The 19,471-nt window shown below is 38.3% G+C and overlaps 4 protein-coding genes across 6 annotated transcripts; 2 read left to right on the top strand and 2 right to left on the bottom strand.

The window, feature by feature from the left end:
• Positions 1-764: 764 nt before the first annotated feature.
• On the bottom strand, positions 765-1,094 carry LOC111798188. The gene has a single exon (XM_023681193.1). The coding sequence runs from the start codon at positions 1,092-1,094 to the stop codon at positions 765-767; it is 330 nt and encodes a 109-aa protein (XP_023536961.1).
• A 4,704-nt stretch (positions 1,095-5,798) lies between these two features.
• LOC111798397 (transmembrane 9 superfamily member 11-like) lies at positions 5,799-10,154 on the top strand. Of its 3 annotated transcripts, none has more exons than XM_023681508.1 (3): positions 5,799-5,994; positions 6,178-7,164; positions 8,789-10,154. In XM_023681508.1, the coding sequence occupies exons 2-3, from the start codon at positions 6,196-6,198 to the stop codon at positions 9,806-9,808; spliced, it is 1,989 nt and encodes a 662-aa protein (XP_023537276.1). In that variant the 5' UTR covers positions 5,799-5,994; positions 6,178-6,195; the 3' UTR covers positions 9,809-10,154. The 3 variants fall into 3 exon arrangements, with proteins under 3 accessions (XP_023537276.1, XP_023537277.1, XP_023537275.1); XM_023681509.1 differs by having other exon boundaries at positions 6,178-7,206; positions 8,831-10,154; XM_023681507.1 differs by lacking the exon at positions 8,789-10,154 and having other exon boundaries at positions 6,178-8,530.
• A 1,184-nt stretch (positions 10,155-11,338) lies between these two features.
• On the top strand, positions 11,339-17,489 carry LOC111798561 (adenylate kinase 5, chloroplastic). The gene is made up of 19 exons (XM_023681798.1): positions 11,339-11,771; positions 11,850-11,951; positions 12,191-12,319; positions 12,408-12,542; positions 13,204-13,350; positions 13,482-13,556; positions 13,644-13,731; positions 13,941-13,978; positions 14,161-14,289; positions 14,577-14,612; positions 14,679-14,759; positions 14,826-14,964; positions 15,338-15,417; positions 15,521-15,586; positions 16,580-16,609; positions 16,683-16,792; positions 16,926-17,063; positions 17,166-17,195; positions 17,280-17,489. The coding sequence occupies exons 1-19, from the start codon at positions 11,556-11,558 to the stop codon at positions 17,302-17,304; spliced, it is 1,794 nt and encodes a 597-aa protein (XP_023537566.1). The 5' UTR covers positions 11,339-11,555; the 3' UTR covers positions 17,305-17,489.
• On the bottom strand, positions 17,411-18,755 carry LOC111798562. Its single transcript, XM_023681799.1, has one exon. It carries the CDS (start codon positions 18,606-18,608, stop codon positions 18,000-18,002), a length of 609 nt encoding a protein of 202 aa, XP_023537567.1. The 5' UTR covers positions 18,609-18,755; the 3' UTR covers positions 17,411-17,999.
• Positions 18,756-19,471: the final 716 nt, after the last annotated feature.

The raw sequence follows: 19,471 nt of genomic DNA, 5'->3' as shown, positions 1-19,471 counted from the left end.
TATCAGAGTCCTATCCTAAACTATCAGAACCCATCTAACATGGTATCACAGAGTCTGTCCTAAACTTAGCCTCTAATGCATAGACTCCAAAAGAATAGGAGTTGGGAAGGGGGAGGTTGAGAGTTCATGGTACGATCTGGAGCCACTGGTACCACCTAATTATGGGAGATTATGCTTAGGACGGAATGAAGCACAAAACCAATTTCAATTTTCCATTCACTGTCGCGGAAGATCATGGTGAGTCTACAATGGAACAAATTTTCAATTTCTATCCATTATCATTCCCCTTGCCGATTATTCCTTAAGCTCATTAGTAACGAAGAAAGAAAGAAAGAAACAGTCGATCGGAAAGCCAAATGCTGCCGAAAAGATTTCCATGGCAGATTTCCATGGCAGATTTCATAGAAATCAGGTACAAATTCAGAAGAAGACAAAGAAAAAAAACAAGATATATATGTACATACACCAAAATAAAAAAAAAACGTAAGATCGCATATCTTAATCACCAACTGTTCTCCAAACACAAAGAAGACCAAATTTCAATCCTCGCCATCTATATCACTGCAAATTGAAAAAGACACGAACGGATCCAATTAACGTTTTTCAGATCACAGAAACATGGAAAAAAATAAAATAAAAAAGTCACAATCAAAAACCGCATCTCATCTCATCTCATCTCATCTGGTTCCAAATTATTAAACATCTAGGGCAGGAAAATCAACTCCTAAATTGTAGAAAACAATAGAATACGAAGAACGGAAAAATCAACTCCTGGTAAACTGAACAGGAGCGTCGTCGTCGTCGTCGTCGTCGCTCAAAGCGGCACCAGGCTGTGAGGACTTACCGACGACAGGGGAGGAGGAAGGGGAAGAGGAAGGAGAGGCGAAGGCGAGCGTCAAGCAGCCTTCGCTCCAGGATCGGCGAATGGGATAGGAGACGGATTTGTACTTGGAATGGTAGCAGTGAGAAAGTTGACGGCGGGATTCGTGGAGAGCGCAGCCGCAGTTGCGGTGGTAGGGACGACGGTGGACCTCGGAGTCACAGCCGGCGATGCAAGCCTCGTAGACGGGGCGGAGGACGCCGTCAGCGGCCATGGAAGAACGAGGAGGAAGGAGATGACCGACCACCACGTGCCCGGAAGGTGTTTGAAGAAAAGCGTGAGAGAGTGAAAGGGGAAGGGAGGGAAGGGAGTATTTATAGGCGCCAAAAATGCGGAAGGGAAGGCCTGGTTCGTGGAGAACGGGGGAATAAAGAGGCGAAAGGCGTTGTTTTTTATAATTTATTTATAAATATTAATATTATAAATTAAAACTAAATTTATTTTAATTTTAATTTAATATTAATATTATAAATTAATTTATTAATTTATTAATTAATAAATTTAGCTTTAAAATATTAATATTAAAAATTTAGCTTAAAATAAATATTAATATTATTTTGCCTTTTGTGCTTAAGATTTATTAATATTTTAATTTTAATTTAGCTTAAAATAAAATTTATTTTATTTTAATGTTTTTATTTTCGAATTTAAATAAATCTTACGATTGTTCTTTATTAAAATAATATACTAATTTTTATACAATAAAAAATATATTTATATATATTATGAAATTTATATAGATAAATTTAATAAAATATTTGTTTATAAGAAAAAGTTAATTAATTTATTAAATATATAGAGAGAGAATTTTGACAAATAAATTCAGTCAAAATATATAAAATTTCAAATTTTAAAACAATATTTTTCAAAATAAGACTAAATTTATAATTTTAAAATTTCAAATATTAAATATAAATTTCAAATTTTATAGCAGGGGTTCTTAATCAGTACCCACTATTTCTAGCCGTTTCACATAAAAAATGTGAGCCCATGTCCTACCGCCCATTGGATAAGGGAGAAGTCGCCCCCCAATGAGAGGGACTATCATGGACCTAGGAGGTACTCAGTGACACAATCGCACTTTCGAAGGCAGCGGACTAGCGATTATGCGGCACTCACTTTCCAACGACAAGTGAGCTAAGCAAATTTGTTCTTGCGTCGCCTACGGCCAAGCGACGTATGATCGAGCCTCTAGCCTCGGTTTTAAAAGAAGGTTTTAGAAAACGAGGAGAGAGAGATTTTAGAAAGAAAGATTTTGGAAAGAGACGTTATATAAGCAAGCAAGAGAAAGATAACAACGGCCTAGCATATATAACATTGGGTAGGGAGAAGTTGACAACTAGTCATATCCCCGTATGGTACATCCTGAGCCATTTTATGTCTGGCAAGCCTAGACATGATATTTTTTAGGCGTCATACGCCCTAGAATTACAAAAAGCAAAACACTAGAATGAAAAGACATGACAAGGGTTTGGCTTGTCATGGGCATGCGGTCATGGGCAACACGCCCTAGACGAGCATGACCGTGACACTCAGCACACCCCTAGATAAGATACCATATAGTCTCAGATAGCCATGCAGAGGTAACACCTTGTAGAGAAACCGACCATTTATAATTCGGTATAAGAATCTCAAGGTTTAAATGAAAGGACAGATAACCAAAATAGATGAAATTTGTAATTTAATCTAATGGTTGGTTTTATTTTCTATTTATTTATCAATAACTTAATTTTCAATTTGAAAACTATTTTTTAAAATAAAATTTTCTTACATATTTTTAAATGTTATTAGAAGTAAATTATAAAACAAATAAAAAAAAATGCTCATATAGAGACATTTTCTTTCTATAGCTTATAATTATTTATTTTTTTGTTTTATTTGATGTGACATTGAAATTAAATTTGTCCTATATACCTAACATCTTTGTTAACTATGTAGCATTGTATTATTATTATTATTTTTTTTAATATATAGTCTTTCATAGTGAAAATTTGTCACATCTAATATAGTAATACAGATAAAATTATCGATAAATACTAAGCTATATAACGGGAATTACATTGTATTTTGACTTTTCATCGATCTCCTTAAATATATAAAATATATATTCTTAGTTTATTTTCGTTGTCTTTCAAACAAGACATGTTACTGTTCTTTACTAAAGTTTATGTACGAGGTTGGACTAAATTCTAGCTTGCCTTATCGACAAAGCCTGTTAGAAGATAAACGATTATCTACTATGATGACGTAAGGTGTTCGTGGGCTGAATTGGGTCGAGTTTGACCATTTTTTAGATCCAATCCAAATATTCGGGTTATAAATTTTTTCAACCTAAACAATTCTTACTAAATAATGAACCGAATACTATTTATATTTGTGTGAGGCTTTTTGGGGAAGTCCAAAGCAAAGCCATGAGAGCTTATGCTCAAAGTGGACAATATCATACCATTGTGGAGGTCCGTGATTTCTAACATGGTATCAGAGCCATACCCTAAACTTAGTCATGCCAATAGAATCCTCAAGTGTCGAACAAAGGGTGTACTTTGTTTGAATACTCAAAAAATGAGTCGAGCCTCGATTAAGGGGAGTCTATTTGAATGCTCAATAGGCTTCAGGAGAGGCTCTATAGCATACCTTGTTCGAGGGGACTTTGTTCGAAGACTCCAAAACAGGAGTCGAGCCTCAACTAAGGGGAGTCTATTTGATGGCTCAATAGGCCTCAGGAAAGGCTCTATAACGTACATTGTTCGAAGGAAGGATTGTTGATAATTATTGGGATGGAGTCTTACATTAGCTAATTTAGGGAATGATCATGCCGTTCGTAAAATATTTATTTATTTATTTTTAAATATTTAATTAAGATTTACGCTCGTTTATAACTTAAGTAAAAATTTAATTCTTAAATGTTTTTTTTTTAAATAGCTTTAAATTCGACATGTTATAGTTTAGGAAACTAATGTAATCAATATTTATTATTTAAAGCTTTAAACCAATTTAATTTAACTTAATTTAATTTCAGTTTCACCTTTGACGTGGCGCCGTTATATAGTTGTAATTTGTCCGTTAACTGATGACGTGTCAGGTCCACAAGGAATTTGGGCTCCTCCACGCGTACAGATCTCGAACTCGTGGCGTCGGTGGCCTTTTTTATTTTACATTTTAATCCATTTTAAAATATAATAATAATATTATTATTTATCATACAATATTTAATCTATATTATACTTATTTATTAATAATCATTTAAAAGATTTATTAAAAATATAATAAACTAAATAAATAGGCTCAAAATATATAGATCAAAATTATATTTTAATTTATTATTATTTTATTATTCATATTACGTCCAACACCCTTATAAATAATATTTGAGACTATCTGTAAAGTTTTACTAAATCATACGAACAAAATTTTAATTTTCTCTAAGCTACCCGAACCGAATTTGGAATTTAGCTGATAGATAAAATAAAATAACATCCGGGATCTAAGTGACGATGAAAATTAATAAATTAATAAAATATGTGATGTCTCACATTGGTTGGAGAGGAGAACAAACCACAATTTATAAGGGTGTGGAAATCTTCCCGTAGCACACGCGTTTTTAAGCCTTGAAGGGAAGCCCAAAGAGGACAATATCTACTAGCGGTGGATCTGAGACGTTACAAATGGTATCAGAACCAGACACCAGACGATGTGTCAGCCTTCTCGCTATTCCTCGAAGGGGGGTAGACATGAGGCGGTGTGCCAGTAAGGACACTGAGCTCTAAAGAGGGGTGGATTTGGGAGCGGTCCCACATCGATTAGAGAAAGGAAAGAGTGCCAGCGAGGACACTGGACCTCAAAGGGGGTAGATTGTGATGTCCCGCGTTTTAAATCCTTGAGGGGAAGCCCGAAAGAGAAAACTCAAAAAAGAACAATATCTGCTAGCGGTTAATCTAGGTCGTACAAAAAATTAAGGGGTAATAATGTAATTTGATTTTGCTAGTTTTCTTCAACGCTAAGTTGCTCACACGTTAAGATAAAAATACCTAAAAAGTATTAGGCGAGATCCATTGCAATATAGATCCAAAAATTGTGCAAGTCAACGCTTTATTAAATTCAATTTTATTTTATTTTTTTAAGTTTATAATAAAAATATATATCGAGAATTTTAATTTTTAGACTCGGTGAAATTTTTTGTTTTAATAATTTTTATAACTAGAAGGTTCAAATTATAATTTTTTTTTTCGAAATTAATGGTTATTTTAACTCATAATTTAATTAGTTAAAATATTATATATCTAATCAAAATATTTGACGTTCGAATATTTACTTATTTAGAGTTAAAATTGAAAAAAAGAAAAAAAACTAAATGGGTTATGTTTAATAGCTTATGCCGTGTAAGAATGCAAGTCCACCGGTAGCAGATATTGTCCTATTTGAGCTTTATTTTCTAGACTTTTTCTAAAAGTTTTAAAACGTATCCGCTGATGAGAGGTTTTCACATCCAATGTTTCATTCCCCTCTCTCATTGATGTGGAAACTTTTAAGCGTCTTCATAATCTACGAGTCCAGCGTCATCGCGGGTAATTCTCATCTCCAACTGATGTAGGATCTCACAATACAAGATTTTAACTTCCAAGCTCGTTACTATTGAACTAAGCTCACTTCAACGAGCGACAGAATTATAATGTTATAATTCAAAGAAAAATAAATAATAAGTATTTTTTTCAGAAACGATAAACATAACTCAACTGATTTAAATATTATACATCTAATTATAAAAACGTTGAGGTTCGAATCTTTAACTTCACTGAGCTAAGCTCACTCTGTCGGGCAAATTTTAAGAAAAAAAAAATATTTTTATTTTAAGGTTATTTTTAAAATAAAGTTTTGGAAAATATAAAATAATAATAAATGCAAAGGAAAACGAGTCCGGCAATCGGCAGGCCCCAGAAACGGAAAATTTTCTTTGCTCGTTATATACGGACGTTTCGCCTTTCTACAGAGTTGTCTCTTCCGCCATAGCAATTTCTTCGGTTCCCAAATCTTGCCTTCTTCCTCCATCTCTGCCGCCGCTGCTGCTGTTTTCCATTTCCCTTCTCGTGGGGGATCGTTCAGATCTCTGTACAAAGGTCAGTTGGTTCATTTCTTGCAAAAGATTTCGAGGCATTTTGATTTAACTTCCTCGTTTTTTCTATTTCCATCCCTAATTTTTTGTAGTATTTGTTCTTGAATTCATTACGAATTCGATTAAATCATTGTCTATTTGCTTGTTTTGATTCGGCATTGATATTTCTTGAATCTGGGGTTTTCAGATCCGATTCAAATCGAAAATGGGTCTGTCGAGAATGAAGTTGTTAAGTCGATTTCGGATCTTGGTTTTAGCTTGTTCTTTGATTTTTCAACTCGGATATGGATTTTACCTTCCTGGTAGCTACCCCCACAAATACGTTGTGGGCGACTTGTTGTCGGTGAAGGTTAATTCTCTTACTTCTATCGAGACCGAATTGCCATTTGGGTATTATAGTTTGCCGTTTTGTAAGCCTAAAGAGGGTGTTAAGGACAGTGCCGAGAATCTTGGTGAGCTTCTGATGGGAGATCGAATTGAAAACTCGCCTTACCAGTTTAAGATGTTTACGAATCAGACGGATATCTTTACGTGTTCTTCAGGTCCATTGACATCTGATCAATTTAAGATCATGAAGGAGAGAATTGATGACATGTATCAGGTTAATTTGATTCTTGACAATTTACCTGCGATCCGTTATACTCAGAAGGAAGGCTATGTTCTGCGGTGGACTGGTTATCCAGTTGGGGTTAAGGTTAAAGATGCTTATTATGTGTTCAACCATTTGAAATTCAAGGTTCTTGTTCACAAATATGAGGAGGCCGATATGGCTCGCGTAATGGGTACTGGTGATGCTGCTGAGTTGATCCCGACGATTGGGAAAGACGGATCTGATATTCCTGGATATATGGTTGTTGGGTTTGAGGTGGTGCCTTGTAGCGTCGTGCACAATATCGAACAGGTGAAGGACTTGAAAATGTACCAAACATATCCTAATGCGATACAGTGTGATCCGACCACTGTATCGATGCCGATCAAGGAAGGAGTGCCTATTGCTTTTACATATGAAGTTATGTTCGAGGAGAGTGATATCAAATGGCCATCTAGGTGGGATGCTTATCTTAAGATGGAGGGATCCAAAGTCCATTGGTTCTCGATCATGAATTCGATGATGGTGATTACTTTTCTTGCTGGTATTGTTTTTGTTATCTTCTTGAGGACCGTTCGGAGGGATCTGACCCGGTATGAGGAGCTCGACAAGGAGGCTCAAGCACAGATGAATGAGGAGTTATCTGGCTGGAAACTTGTTGTTGGTGATGTCTTTAGAGCTCCCTCGAATTCGTCACTCTTGTGCATCATGGTTGGTAATGGGGTTCAGATTCTTGGAATGGCAGTTGTGACGATATTATTTGCAGCCCTCGGATTCATGTCGCCAGCGTCTCGTGGAGCCCTCATTACTGGTATGCTGTTTTTCTATATGATTCTCGGCGTTGCAGCTGGTTACGTCGCTGTTCGTTTGTGGAGGACAATGGGTTGTGGTGACAACAAAGGATGGATTTCTGTCTCATGGAAGGTCTCTTGCTTCTTTCCTGGTATAGCCTTTTTGATCTTAACCACTCTGAACTTCCTTTTATGGGGAAGTCATAGCACTGGAGCCATTCCATTTTCCCTTTTTGTTATTCTGCTCTTGCTCTGGTTCTGCATATCGGTTCCACTTACGCTCGTTGGGGGTTACCTTGGGTCCAAAGCGTCTCATATCGAGTACCCGGTTCGTACTAACCAAATCCCTCGTGAAATCCCTGCTCAGAAATATCCATCCTGGTTGTTAGTTCTTGGTGCTGGCACTCTTCCTTTCGGAACGCTATTCATCGAGCTGTTCTTCATCATGTCTAGTATCTGGATGGGTCGTGTGTACTACGTCTTCGGGTTTCTCTTCATTGTCTTGGTCCTTCTCGTGGTGGTTTGCGCCGAAGTATCTTTAGTTCTTACCTACATGCATCTGTGTGTGGAGGATTGGAAATGGTGGTGGAAGTCCTTCTTTGCATCTGGTTCGGTTGCCATATACATCTTCTTGTATTCCATTAACTATCTGATCTTCGATCTCAAGAGCCTGAGCGGACCGGTCTCTTCGACCCTTTACCTCGGATACTCCCTTCTAATGGTGTTCGCGATCATGCTCGCAACCGGTACGATCGGGTTTCTTTCCTCGTTCTGGTTTGTTCATTACTTGTTCTCTTCAGTGAAGTTGGATTGATGGAGTTTCTTAGAAACAGCAGAAGATCAGTGGCAGGCAGTTTAGTAGAATTGTATGGATTGTTTGATTATTATGATATGATGATATGATATGATATATTAGTTTTCGTCGATTCATTTCAACGCTTGCGACGACATGAATAATACCGTCCAGTTCTGATGTATTTTCTTTGTGTTTTAAGGGAGAGATTGTTGCCTGGATTATGATATGATACAATACAAATAGATTTTCATTTGCATTCTTAGATGTTTTAATGGTAGTTTGTAACACAAATTATGTGGGGTTTTATTAGTATATGTACACTTCATTTCACTTGTCCTTTATATATTTGATTCATTCCTTGGTCTGTTTCAGTGTATATGTACTTCAATTGAGCTAAATGAATCAATGTTCTCGTATTTGTTGAATATTTATGTGAGATTCCGTGTCGGTTGGAGAAGGGTGTTGAAACCTCTCCTAGTAGGTGCGTTTTAAAACCGTGAGGTTGATTGTGATACGTAACAGGCCAAAGTGGACAATATCTAATAACGGTTAGTTTGGACTCTTTCTTACAAATGGTATAAGAGTCTCACATTGGGTGGTGTGCCATGNCGTTCGGAGGGATCTGACCCGGTATGAGGAGCTCGACAAGGAGGCTCAAGCACAGATGAATGAGGAGTTATCTGGCTGGAAACTTGTTGTTGGTGATGTCTTTAGAGCTCCCTCGAATTCGTCACTCTTGTGCATCATGGTTGGTAATGGGGTTCAGATTCTTGGAATGGCAGTTGTGACGATATTATTTGCAGCCCTCGGATTCATGTCGCCAGCGTCTCGTGGAGCCCTCATTACTGGTATGCTGTTTTTCTATATGATTCTCGGCGTTGCAGCTGGTTACGTCGCTGTTCGTTTGTGGAGGACAATGGGTTGTGGTGACAACAAAGGATGGATTTCTGTCTCATGGAAGGTCTCTTGCTTCTTTCCTGGTATAGCCTTTTTGATCTTAACCACTCTGAACTTCCTTTTATGGGGAAGTCATAGCACTGGAGCCATTCCATTTTCCCTTTTTGTTATTCTGCTCTTGCTCTGGTTCTGCATATCGGTTCCACTTACGCTCGTTGGGGGTTACCTTGGGTCCAAAGCGTCTCATATCGAGTACCCGGTTCGTACTAACCAAATCCCTCGTGAAATCCCTGCTCAGAAATATCCATCCTGGTTGTTAGTTCTTGGTGCTGGCACTCTTCCTTTCGGAACGCTATTCATCGAGCTGTTCTTCATCATGTCTAGTATCTGGATGGGTCGTGTGTACTACGTCTTCGGGTTTCTCTTCATTGTCTTGGTCCTTCTCGTGGTGGTTTGCGCCGAAGTATCTTTAGTTCTTACCTACATGCATCTGTGTGTGGAGGATTGGAAATGGTGGTGGAAGTCCTTCTTTGCATCTGGTTCGGTTGCCATATACATCTTCTTGTATTCCATTAACTATCTGATCTTCGATCTCAAGAGCCTGAGCGGACCGGTCTCTTCGACCCTTTACCTCGGATACTCCCTTCTAATGGTGTTCGCGATCATGCTCGCAACCGGTACGATCGGGTTTCTTTCCTCGTTCTGGTTTGTTCATTACTTGTTCTCTTCAGTGAAGTTGGATTGATGGAGTTTCTTAGAAACAGCAGAAGATCAGTGGCAGGCAGTTTAGTAGAATTGTATGGATTGTTTGATTATTATGATATGATGATATGATATGATATATTAGTTTTCGTCGATTCATTTCAACGCTTGCGACGACATGAATAATACCGTCCAGTTCTGATGTATTTTCTTTGTGTTTTAAGGGAGAGATTGTTGCCTGGATTATGATATGATACAATACAAATAGATTTTCATTTGCATTCTTAGATGTTTTAATGGTAGTTTGTAACACAAATTATGTGGGGTTTTATTAGTATATGTACACTTCATTTCACTTGTCCTTTATATATTTGATTCATTCCTTGGTCTGTTTCAGTGTATATGTACTTCAATTGAGCTAAATGAATCAATGTTCTCGTATTTGTTGAATATTTATGTGAGATTCCGTGTCGGTTGGAGAAGGGTGTTGAAACCTCTCCTAGTAGGTGCGTTTTAAAACCGTGAGGTTGATTGTGATACGTAACAGGCCAAAGTGGACAATATCTAATAACGGTTAGTTTGGACTCTTTCTTACAAATGGTATAAGAGTCTCACATTGGGTGGTGTGCCATGCCAGTGTGGGCATAGTGTGACTACATTGGCTCACAAGGGCCAAAGTAGACAATATCTATTAACGGTGAGTTTGGACTCTTACAAATGGTATAAGAGTCTGACATTGGGCGGTGTGCTAGTGACTACTTTGGCTCATAAGGGCCAAAATGGACAATATCTATTAGCGGTGAGTATTGACTCTTACAAATGATATAAGAGTTTCACATTGGGTGGTGTGCCAGTGACTATGTTGGCTCACAAGGGCCAAAGTGGATAATATCTATCGGTGAGTTTGGACTCTTACAAATGGTATAAGAGTTTGACATTAGGTGGGGTGCCAGTGACTATGTTCATTAGATGGGGTGCCAGTGACTATGTTGGCTCACAAGGGCCAAAGTGGACAATATCTATTAGTGGTGAGTTTGGACTCTTACAAATGGTATAAGAGTTTGACATTGGACGGTGTGCCAATGACTAGGCTGGCTCACAAGGGTCAAAGTGAACAATATCTATTAGCGGTGAGTTTGGACTCTTACAAATATTATAAGAGTCTAACATTGGACGGTGTGCATGCCAGTGACTACGTTGGCTCACAAGGGGGTAGATTGTGAAATCTCACCTCCGTTGGAGAGGGGAATGAAACATTTCTTACAAGGGTGCGTAACTTTCTCCCTATTAGATACGTTTTAAAACCGTAAAACTGATGGTGATACGTAACGGGCCGAAGCGGACAATATCTACTAATGGCGCACTTGGGCTGTTACAGTTTAGCTCGTGAATTTCAGACCCTTTAATCTTATCAAGATAATAGTCCACCAATCGGCGATCCATATTTTTTTTATATTAAACATTTTTTAAAGTTTAACGGTATTTTTTAATCATATATTTTAAATTTATTTTTGAAATAAAGTATTAACGGTTTTAATTTTTTAACCGATTGCTCTCCTCCATCGATCCCTACTGGCCATTCCCCACTTATCTGTTTGTCGAGCGCGGGTTCATCCACATCCTCTAACAACATTACGATCCTCTCTTCAAATTTTCCCGGAAAATTCCTCCCATGGAGCTTCCTCAATCCTCCCTTTGAACTCCGCCACTAAAATCCCTTCACCCAATTCCATTCCCAGTTGCAGATTCTGCAACTTTCATGGCGTAATCAGAGCACAAACCGAGCAACAATGGTGCCCACTTCATTTTGTTCCCTTCAATCCAGCAATGTCCCTTCCACCCCCTCCATCTCGCCTCTTTCCATATCTTCTCTCGCCTCTTCTTCTTCTTCTTCTTCTTCTTCGTGTTCCTCTCTTTCTCTTCGACCATCCTCACTTTTCTCCACTCGCCTTCGCTCTTCCTATGTCTTTGGTGACCTCCATTTGAAGCGAAGCCCTGAATTTAAGGTTTAATTTCTGGATTTCTGGATTTCTGATTTCTGTTGTTGAGTTTCGTTATGTGATTTGAGATTGTGTGTTTGCTAGGGACTGAAGGTGAAATGTGCAGCTGGGGAGCCGCTGAAGGTTATGATATCAGGTGCGCCGGCCTCCGGTAAAGGAACTCAGTGTGAGTTGATTGTTCAGAAGGTAATTGAAGTTCTTTTACTGATTTGTTGTGATTCTGAACATGAATTATTCAACAAGAAGGAAATCTTATCAGTTACCAGAACAAGAAATTTTGATTTCCCTGATAATCTGGTTGTAAACTGTGAAGTTCAAGACAGTTCTAGAACTGGCACATGGAATTTCTCATAGAATGTTTCTCTTTTAAAAACAAAGCATCATATGTAGTGTACTTCCTTCACTGATTTCTCTTCATTCTTCAGTTTGGCTTGGTGCATATATCAACTGGCGACATATTAAGAGCAGAAATTTCAGCTGGGACAGAAATTGGCAATAAAGCAAAAGAATTCATGAATTCTGGACAGCTTGTTCCTGATGAAATTGTGACTGCTGTAGGATGTGGATCTAAGCTCTTTCTAGCGTGAATGTTACTTTCTTGTTTGTGCAATATTCATATAATGATCTTATTTTGGTTTGTAGATGGTTACGACACGGTTATCAGGTGAAGATGCAACCGAGAAGGGGTGGCTCTTAGATGGATTTCCACGAACCCTTTTGCAAGCAGAAAGTTTGCAGAAGTTGCAGATTAAACCAGATATTTATCTTATTTTGGATGTATGTACACTGCATACTAATATCCTATGTTGAGGCTTTAGTGTTTTGTTTTTGGTGGTGGTGAAAAAGTTGCATAAAGGATTTAATGAACCTAAATTGGAAAGTTCTTGGCACCCTCTAGAATTAGTTCTTGTCTGATGTTTTTCATGCATCCATTGTTGAAGATTGTTGGGAGGGAGAGTCCCACATTGGCTAATTTAGGTTCGATCATGGGTTTATAAGTAAGGAATACATCTCCATTGGAATGAGGCCTTTTGGGGAAGCCCAAAGCAAAGTCACGAGAGCTTATGCTCAAAGTAGACAATATCATACCATCGTGGAGGGTCGTGAGTCCTAACATCCATGAAGCAATCATTTTGCGAGTTATTTTTTATTAAATCTGTAACTGATGGTTGAAGTTTGTGCAAGCTATCCTGCGTCTTCCTTTAAATTCTAATGTGTTCTTGAAAGAAGTAACAGAGTATCATAATAATACTGTGAATCTGCCACAAGTTTATAGGGGTGGCGTTTTATGTGTTAATCACACAAGAAGTTGGCTCTTGTGTTGAATAAATTCAAATTTCTTCTTCAGTTTATCAGTGAAGTCAATAATGAACATCTTTTTTGTGTGTTTAGATATCCATTTCTGTATTTATATTTGATTTACATTTCTAATACTCAGGTTCCTGATGAAATTCTAATCGACAGATGCGTTGGTCGAAGGCTCGACCCAGAGACGGGGAAGATTTACCATCTGAAATATTTTCCCCCAGAAACAGAGGAAATTAAAGGAAGACTTGTCACTCGACCTGATGATACTGAGGAAAAAGTTAGCTATTTCTAAGAACTTGTTCAAAAATTCTCAGAAAGCGATTCTAGACTTGTTTTTGCTTGTCTAACTGGCTTGCTATAGGCTTGTTTTGGGGTTTCTAACGTTTATTTTATGTGATTTCTGTTTAGGTGAAGCAGCGTTTGGAAATTTACAAGCGTAATGCAGAAGCAATAGCACCAGTGTACTTGAGTATTACAAAGAAGGTAGTTTATTATGCGTTCTTCTCTGTTTAATTCCAGCGTTTATTTCTAACTCTGTTCTTCTGTGCATATTAAATTCTGTGAATCTAGATTGATGGAAGCCGTCCTAAAGAAGAAATTTTTGAAGAAATATCATCATTATTATCACAGATTCAAAAAGAAAAGGCTACGAAGTTAGGTAATTGTTTGTGTTCTCATGGGATTCATTGAAAAGGTTTACTGGATAGTTTAGAAATTATAAGTTCAGATTTAATATCGACGCCGACGCTTTGAAAGGTTCGACCTGGTCTTACTAGGACATTTCTTTTCCATATAAGAGAAGCTATATCTGAATTGAGTTTTATTTTTATAATTTTCACATCTCCCCCTGCATTTCTTGTGTATTAGGGAAATCAACCCTTGGATTGAAGAGTACTTCAACTCAGGTATGCTCTGTATGATTGAGAATAGGAAACTTGAATTGTTCATTATTTTCCCGAATTCACGTGTTCGTAATAGACACTATAATAAGGTTTCCTCAAGTATATAAGCTGATATTGGATATTATAACAAGAATCCCTCAAATATATAGGTTCCCTTAAAAATGTTTGATATTCTCTTTTTACAGGATAGCTGGAGAGGGATACCAACTAGATTGAATAACATTCCTCACTCAAGAGAAATCAGGAAATATTTTTATGATGATGTGCTTGAAGGCACCAAACGCGCTGTAAAAGATGGTAGAACTAGATTAAAGGTTTGGTGTTAACCTTATTGTTATTCACACAAGATTATTGTTAGGTCCCACATCGGTTGAAGAGGAGAACGAAGCATTCTTTGTAAGGGTGTGGAAACCTCTCCCTAATAGACGCGTTACGTGAGGCTGACGGAGATACGTAACGGGCTGAAGCGGACAATATCTGCTTGCGGTGGGCTTAGGCTGTTACAAATGATATCAAAGCCAGTCACCAAACGGTGCGAGGCACGGGTTGGAGCACCTACTGCGGCTGATCATTTTTGTTTGTTTCGAATCTCAATGAACAGGTGGAGATTAATATTCCAGAGCTTAACCCTGAAATGGTAGGAAGCTTACTCCTCCTGATTCTCCTAAAAACGATCTGAGTTAACCGCATCTGCAATGCACAGGATGTCTATCGAATAGGTACTCTTATGGAACTTATTCGGACCATTGCCCTTTCGTTTGCTGATGATGGAAAACGTGTCAAGGTAATTTCTCTGATTTCCCTCAAGATCAGAGTGCTCGTGACCACCATCTGAAACTTCATCTCCTAGGTATGCATTCAAGGATCCATGGGGGAAGGTGCACTTTCTGGAATGCCGCTGCAGCTTGCTGGAACTCGGAAAATCTTAGAATACATGGACTGGGGCGAATATGGGGCTTTGGGGACCTTTGTCAAGATTGGTTCAATTGGTACTGCACTCAAATTTTGAAAGATTCGTTTGTGCATCTTTAGTTTGCTTGCACCTGCATGTTAATCTCAGAAAAGATGAGCCTTCCTACATAATTCCTCAATGATTTCCTTCAAGACTTCTCCAGAATAGCCAAAAACAGTACATATTCATGTCGATTCTTACCTATAAGAACTAGAAATTATACCTTTGAAGGGGCATACCTTCCTATTCTTGCTCTATATACGTCTCTTTTTGAAGATCACCATGAAGAAACACGTTTCATTATCATGAAGATCACCTTTAAACTGTCTAATGTACAACGCATTTCCTCATTCGTGTGTAAAAGATTTTGCATTTGATATAGACTTCTTCATATTCATTTCTAATTGCAGGTGCAAAAGAAGTTGACGAGCAAGATGACATGTTCATTTTAGTGGCTCCTCAAAATGCTGTTGGAAATTGTATCATTGATGTAAGTGACATCATTAGATTTTGTCGACTCTGTTTAATAGGAAAATGGAACTGTTTGATTAAGGATGAAGCTTTGTGAAGATAATGATGTCAAGTAAATGCAGGATATGAAAGCTATGACAGATGCAGCTGGTGACCGACCTGTTATTCTTGTAAATCCGAGACTCAAGGCAAGTTTCTAAGTGATCCTAAGTTGGTATGATTTAATTTGCTGATAGGAACACTGTCCTAACTTCTAGGCACCTGTAACCAAAACAAATCACGTGACAAGGTAAGAAAAAGGTAAGAGTAGAAACTACTGGATAGAAAAAATACTCTCTCTTCATTAGTACTTCCATTTGACAATAATCATAGTTGAATAGTACTATATTGGTTTTATAGCAAATAGCAAATAGCAAATTCTGTGGGGGGAGGTGTAACAGTCCAAGTCCACCGCTAGTCAATATTGTTCTCTTTGGGTTTTCCCTCGAGATTTTTAAAATGCATATGGTAGGGAGAGGTTTCCAAGCATGTCTCATTTCCCTCTCTAATCGATGTGAGATCTCACAATCTAACTTTTCAGACTTCCCCTCAAGGTTTTTAAAATGCATCTGTTAGGAGAGGTTTCCATGTCCTTATAAAGAATGTTTCGTTTCCCTCTCCAATCGATGTAGGATCTTACAATCTACCTCTCTTTGGGGTCCAACGTCCTCTCTGGCACTCGTTCATTTCTCTTGTTAGGTTGAATGCATCTATTTATAGGCTGTTTGGTTTAACTTATCGCTTTAGGTGTTGGTTTACTAGGACTTCTTAATTACTAGTTAGGTCTTACCTTTCTGGATTGGAACCCTTTTGTCTAGATCGTTAGGTTGGTTGGGCTGTCTGTTTATATGGAAAGCTCGATTTTCCATCAAAAGAAATGGAAGACGAGTAGAAGTCGAGACACCCAACAAACACATGAAACACAGTTTCCACCCGTAGCTAGTTGTGGAACAAGGTAAACAAGAAAAAATCATAGATGTGGCAATTCTTGTAGTACACCAATTACATGTCCTCTCTTAATAGTACAGCTTTGATCATTCCATTCATGTAAAAAAGCAGACCTTCATTGTGAATTGGATCTCTAACCCTGCTGCTACGTTTTAGTTGTTTATAAATTGGCTTTAACTTCTTTCAATTTTCAGGATTTACCTGGTTCGAGTGGTATCATGCAAGTGAGTATTAAAAAAAATCAATTGGAGTTACTTCTGAGTATAATTCAGTTCTAATCCTTCCCATCCTTATTAGACGATGGGCCGTGACAAGAGGCTGGAGTATGCAGCATCATTCCAAATCTGTTACTTCTTTCGGCTTCTCTATTATGCAGGAACACAGTATCCAATCATGGGAGCTCTCAGGTAAAATAAAACACCAACAAATGTAAGATCTTCAATGATTTCCTTCCACTAGTGTTTGAATCAAAATCCATCTTCTACCATTAGTTTAAGATACAGCCATGATCATGCTTTGATCCACAATTGTTTGTTTTAGGATGTCTCACCCTTATGGTTATGAGCTCTATAGAAGGGTGGATGAACCTTCTGGGAAGGAAAGGTATGTTCTCCTAACCAAGTATCCCACCAGGCCGTCCACTGATGATATCAACGATGCCTTCCAAGGAAAAGAAAGGTAAGATGAAGAACAAAAAATAAGAACACTTCATCCTTAAACTTTATTACCAAAATCTGCCGCCTGATCTAATCACTGCAATTACATTTCAAATACTTACAGAAATGCAGAGAAGAAACCATCTGGAATCTGGTAAGAACATACCCCTGTAACGTGAAAATACTAGTTGCTCTTTGTTGATCAGCCCAGATTAAATTAAATTTTTGACTAATTCAGGGGGTTCCTGAGTGGCATCTTTTGAGCTTATGAAGATGATATCTTCAGTTGGAAGATGTCAACCAAAGAACCGAGCAGCCATGGAGTTATATGCAAAGTAGATTCTAGGCACAACCCATGTACAGAGAAGGTAAGGAAATACTACGTTTATACAATCAAATCTGTTTGAAGAAACAAAGCAAAGATACAAAGAACTACAAATTCTGGGTACCTAGCATAGTCAAGGCAATATCTAAGAGCTCCTAAAAGGAAAACCCACACCAAATTTAAAAGCTACTTGTCTCCTAAGAAAACACAAACCAAGCCACCAACAAAGACTACCAACTACTACAATGGAAACGCTCAAAGCAGACAATATATTCTATGAGAAAGAAAAAACCAGCTAAACCCTAATTGATCTGAGTTATAGTAAACCTAGAAGAACTGTCATGTTGCTTCACTTCAGCCAGTTCATCTGCTCGCAACTCAAGCATCTTCCTGTTGAAAAAATAAAGGGAGATGCCGAGGTATACCGAACAATCGCCATCGAAAAGAGCACATCACTTCATATTCTATCATTACTACACCCTGGAGTAATCAAACCATACCATACCATACCAAACCAAACCCATACACCATATTCTGGATTGTTCACTTCTGTTGCTCCGATGTGATCGGTCCAAATCAAGTGACCAAAACCCATATTATTCTGGATTGTTCACTTCTGTTGCTCTGACGTGATCAGTCCAAATCAAGTCGCAACAACCGCCGCAGATCGTTAGTTGCAGTACCGTTCTTACCTAAAAAGGACGGTAAGGGCACCGAACTCGGAGGCGGCGAAGCGAAGAACGCACCCGATCCAGCATAGATCCCATCGGCAACCTTCAATTCCGAAAATACAACCTGCTTCTGCATCAAATCAGGGTCTGGACCCAACCGATCAGTCGATCCCAAAACCAAATCCAAATCCTCAACCTTCGATTCCAACATCCTCTTACCACCATCACCAACACCTCCATCGGGACTCAACATCTCTCCACGCTTCAAGATCTTGACTTGTCCCATAACCAGATTCTTCGGTGAAATCTTCGCCGCCGTGGACGTCTCTACCACCCGACTCCGACCTCTATTCACTCGACGGTTAGCCTTAACTCCCACCTCCGAACTCCGCCGCCTACCGGAACAAGTCGCATCATCCTGATTAAAATTAGGGTTTGCAGAAGAAGAACTAGAACTAATACGGTTAGAATTCCGCCGCGATTTCAAAGGCGGAGACGATAGAACCAAACCTTGGCGGCGTAACCCGTTCCCAAGGCAATCCTGCGGCTGAAGGATCACGGTAGTAGCCATATATCTTCAGAATCACAAAATCCAAAAGAAAAAATTGCAGAAAGGAGAGAGAAACAACAAAGCAAACAAGAGAGAGAAAGAGAAGAACAAAACTTTTTCTTCACCGTCTTCCTTCTTAGAACAGAGACATTTGAGGGATGCATAATCGGAACTTGAAATGTGGTTTATATAGACATTTCTCGTGAGGGTTTTCGCACGTACCACACGTGTGATCGTGAACCGCCTTAGTGGGTATGACGTGGGTTACCCGTAGTTGATATTAGATGTGTCACGGACGAATTTCATTGGTACGGTTAATTAATTTCCTTCTCCATGTTTAATATATATTTTGAAGTTTCAAACGACATCGTTTTAAAATTAACTCAGAAGGAGGGTTAGGTTAACCTGTGGCTAATTTGTAATTAAGGAACAAAAGGAGGACAAACTTGCAAAATAAAAAATATTAAAAAAGGTAAAGCGACGCCTGCAAGAAAAGAACCGCGCTTGTCGTGATGTTCGTAGAAAGCTCCTGATCTTGCCACGTGTTGGTTCGAGTCAACTGAACCGACTTTGGTTTTTTTTAATGGATGTATCTTTTTTAAGATATTTTCCATATTTTAATTTACATATGAGCTTATAATAAAATAAAATATTTTATGCATATGTATTGGGATACGGTATCAGATATCGCTATGATTAGTATGGACGCGTACGCTACAATATTATGATACGGTATTGTGTATACCACAATACTGTGCACGCTCCCTTCCCTTCATGGTATACCGACAGCGTGAGTGTTCGTTAGTCAAAGGCTAGGACTAGGAATACGTATTCGAGTTGGCCTATGGATGGTCCGTGTGTAGAGAAGTACTATGCATTCAATT

The sequence above is a fragment of the Cucurbita pepo genome, chromosome LG07 (genome assembly GCF_002806865.2).
Source record: "Cucurbita pepo subsp. pepo cultivar mu-cu-16 chromosome LG07, ASM280686v2, whole genome shotgun sequence".
Taxonomy (NCBI): domain Eukaryota; kingdom Viridiplantae; phylum Streptophyta; class Magnoliopsida; order Cucurbitales; family Cucurbitaceae; genus Cucurbita; species Cucurbita pepo.
This window is presented reverse-complemented; position numbering and strand designations above follow the sequence as displayed.